The sequence below is a fragment of the Channa argus genome, chromosome 9 (assembly GCF_033026475.1).
Source record: "Channa argus isolate prfri chromosome 9, Channa argus male v1.0, whole genome shotgun sequence".
NCBI lineage: Eukaryota > Metazoa > Chordata > Actinopteri > Anabantiformes > Channidae > Channa > Channa argus.
Window position 1 is genome coordinate 8,647,501 of NC_090205.1, and position 3,841 is coordinate 8,651,341.

At 40.1% G+C, this 3,841-nt stretch overlaps 1 protein-coding gene across 1 annotated transcript in view; it reads right to left on the reverse strand.

Annotated features, from left to right (window-relative positions):
• The window catches only part of slc49a4 (solute carrier family 49 member 4), a 37,031-nt gene extending 33,256 nt beyond the window's left edge, over positions 1-3,775 (reverse strand). The window contains exons 1-2 of the mRNA XM_067515245.1: positions 3,331-3,775; positions 1,215-1,308 (exon numbers count right to left, since the gene is read on the reverse strand). Coding sequence (XP_067371346.1) covers positions 1,215-1,308; positions 3,331-3,625 — 389 coding nt within the window. The 5' untranslated portion in view covers positions 3,626-3,775. The remainder of the gene's footprint in view (positions 1-1,214; positions 1,309-3,330) is intronic.
• Between the last annotated feature and the right edge of the window lie 66 nt (positions 3,776-3,841).

Here is a 3,841-nt window from a genome sequence, read left to right on the forward strand (position 1 = left end):
ATTTTGCTATTCACTCCACTAATGACTTTCTTAGCACAGCCTCGCGAGACACAGAAAGTAAGAGAATGAAAATTGATATATCCAGCTTTTGAAAGCCAAGGTTATTTTAAAAATCTTAAAATCCATGGAGTGTAAGTAATATGTGACTCATTCTGTGGACAATTTTCTATATGTATTGATATTTCATGATAAAGGGCCGCACTGTGGGGCCCAATAGCAATCATTAGACAGATTACTACTAAGAAATACTCAATGAAATTAAATTTTAAAGACACATTGCAATTGAATTGACCTTCTCTGAGCTCTTGTTCTGTCTAAAGGAGGAGAACACTGAGCTCATAAGTAAGACTGACAATGAACCACTAAGAATAATACAAGTCTTTTAATGTTTTCTAGTCATGGCCTGTCAAAGTGCTGTCCAATAAGAGATGAAACTGGAAGCCAAGACACAATAAAAGAAAAGGGGATCCACATAGTATCGAGCGGTCTTTGAAAATCCTGTTTTTTTTGCAGCCAAATGCTTTGTTACTGTCCTTCGGTCAAGTTCCAGGTCTCTACTTTGAAGAATAAGGGAGAGGACCGTGGCTTGAATCAATACCTCTGAATACAGCATACGGCTGGACAATTGAGGTTTTTAAAAAAATCAATATTGCAATTTCACAGAACACATTTTAATTGCCATGCTACATTTTTAGGTGCGAGTGATCGGAAATAATTTAAATGCTAATATCACTTAATTTTAACTTACACTTATATAATTGACATACATGTGCCTTCCCTGTAATAAAATATCTATCTGCCACTAGATTCAAAACTTTTCCAGATAGAATCCTATAGAAGGGTTTTTATTTCAAGTAAGGTTGTCTTGTTGAAGTTGTCCGTTATAATTGTAATTGGTTAGGATTTTTGGTTTGCAAAATGCATAAAATATTGAGTCTTAATCACTGATTATTATTATTCTGCTAGACTTGTTAGTTGCATCACAAAGGGTGGCGAACTCATTAGTTAAGAAGATGTCTTAACTTTGGCAACTGATGTAAATAGGTCCTAAATTTGCCCAATATATCAAATTGTAGAATTTATGGAAAGATTATGTGCGCACCCTGGATCATGAATCTTGAAATGATTCCTTTCTAAAACCTTTGAAAGGATCATCACCACACATCCAACCTTTAAAGCCATCTGATATTTAAATGTTTATACAAGAGTCTTACCATTTTCTAAGATGCTGGTCTGGTAGTGGGATGCTCCGTAAAATGGATCCTAGCACCATCAAGAATGCAGAGAGCAGAAGAGATATCCTTAAACCTGGAAAACACATGATATGGTCATGGGGGGGAGGCAAGATAAAGGGGTAAAGAAGGCTGAGGTCACTACCCTACATTTCCAATCAAGTTATTTGCTACGTCCAAAGTATGGCTCCTCTTAAGCAACATTTCCAATAACATGTTTGGATCTGGATTAGTTTCGTGCTTAACATAATTTGTGTGAATGATACAGTGCATAATCGTGTAGACATAATCGTGTAGTGGCTTTCGCTGACAACTAAGTCTTTATTCTCAGTTTTACCCATATGATGCCCTTTTTAGGAAACTTTCACCACTTCTGTGTCTCTTTCCATATGTGTTGTCATTTGCCAAAGTCTTCTGTCTCTTTGCCATGTTCTGCCACATTATGGACTGGAAGTTACTGAATTCCTCAGTGGACATTAATTTCCTGTTCAGAGTTAGTCAGAATGTGACCTACAACAATGGCCAATTGCATCAGAGGACTAAAATTAATCAAGAAATATACCTGCACCCGCCAGATTAATTCTAAAAAGGCAGGGAAAACCTCTACAGTACTGTACATGAGTAGTGCCTTGGATTCCCTCTTTTGATGTCACTAAATGATGCCCACAATACCCTTAAAATGTGAGTAAAGTCATGGATGTGTAAAGCAGGGGGAACTGGTTTTTATTTTTGCTCTCTGTGCAACATTTCATATGTTAATGCATCTCTATTCAGTTACAACAAAGTCAACAAACTATATTTCTGTGAGGTCCGGGAGGCCAGTTGTTACAAGGTGGACTAACAAGCTTTACAACCATTCAGTTCAATGTAAGCAATTTTCCTTGACACATTTTGAGACAGCAAAAGCATATTATGGGGGTTTACTACTCCATCACTTCATCATTTATGATGAAGTTGACCACAACTATTGCGTTGCTAACCATTAACAGATAATACTCTTAGGTAAGGGGGACTCCCAGCAGGTAGACAAGCATTTTCCCCCCTGACAGGTTGGAGCAGAGTTAGCAGGAATGGGTGAGAGACTGTGCAGTGTAGCAGTTTAGGTCTGTAGCAACCACTATATGTTATGTAGGGTTTTTAAACAGGGTCACGCCCCAGTTTTATGCAATCTGTGAGTGTTGAATGGGATGCGCTAACTCAATATATGACTCAGAGGCAGACCTGGCCACATTCGGACAGACATTCCATTTACAGGTGTGAGGGAACTGACAGCTGGATTATTTTTACCACATATTGTCAGTCTACCATTTACTTAAAGAAGGAAACACCTAGAATTATTAACTGCTGACGAATTGGGATCACGAGATTAGTAATGTCATTTCTTTTACGTTTTTGCCTGTTGTGTTTATTTCATCACCAGCCTAGTAACGGCGTGGTTGCTACTGTTATTGTCCCAATGACTACATGACAGTCAGATGATGCAGAGGAACTGGTTTGGTGAAAGCGTTCTGACTCAGACACTCACGTGTGTCAGGATTCCTCAAGATGTTTCGAAAGGAAGGCCAATTCTCCAGTTGTTCATCCATTTTCAAACTATTACTTTTTAGCCCTGAAACGGGTTGAACTCTTCACGTTACACATTTTGCACTGCTAACAGCCTTAACTTAAACTGAGGAAACAACTGATAATGGCATCTTAGAAAAAACAAACAGGCTGATATGCTTTGATATATGTGAGAATAAATGGTGTGAAAGTTATACTGACCATCCACCAGCCAGTTCTTTGTAAAAGTATGTCAACTAGATATTGACCTTATTCAAAACAGTAATCAGTGGGATTGCAAAAACAATTTTAAAATAAAAACACGCGTCAGAAGTGTAACAGAACATTGTGTTCTGTACATTACCACGAATTCCAGTGTTTACAGAAAACACTACCACGTCCAGGATTCCCGTTAACTAACAACTAAAGCAGACCTTCGTGTGATTTTGCCAATGTGTGTGTGCATCCATTAAGACCTGGTTCGAGGGCCAAAACGAGAACACACATGTTACCATGTTAAAGTACCCTCAGTACAATGTGTGCCGGATTAGCTCACCTTTTTTATCCATCAACCACATAAACAAAAGCCAGGGCACGAAACCCACTGGGCCCCACAGCACCAGAAATGCGATGTCGGACTTGGTGAAGCCGTAAGCATGAGCAGCTGAGTTCTGGATCGGGCCCCAGAAGTTCCACACCATTCCTTGGACGAGTCCCAGCAGGGAAAACAGGGTCAGAACCAGCCATCTTTTCCCGTAAACCCGGCTATTCCCTTGCGGACTGTTTGTCTCCGCACGACTAGGAACGAGAAGCGGCTCCCGTTCGGCTTCGGTGCTGGAACCGGCACCCATTGTAACTTAGCAGAGTGTCAGTTCGGTGGTTAAAATCCCAGTTTTTACCGCTGAACAAAAACGGGAATCGGTCGTCTCGCCGGGTTCCTGTCGACCATACAAACAAAACAATTGTTTGCGTCTGTGACGCTTTAACTTTACTGCGCATGCTCAAACGGAAACCGTGTGTGGAAACTGTGGTCCTCGAGCTGCCATTTTGGCTCGTCTGGTGCACTA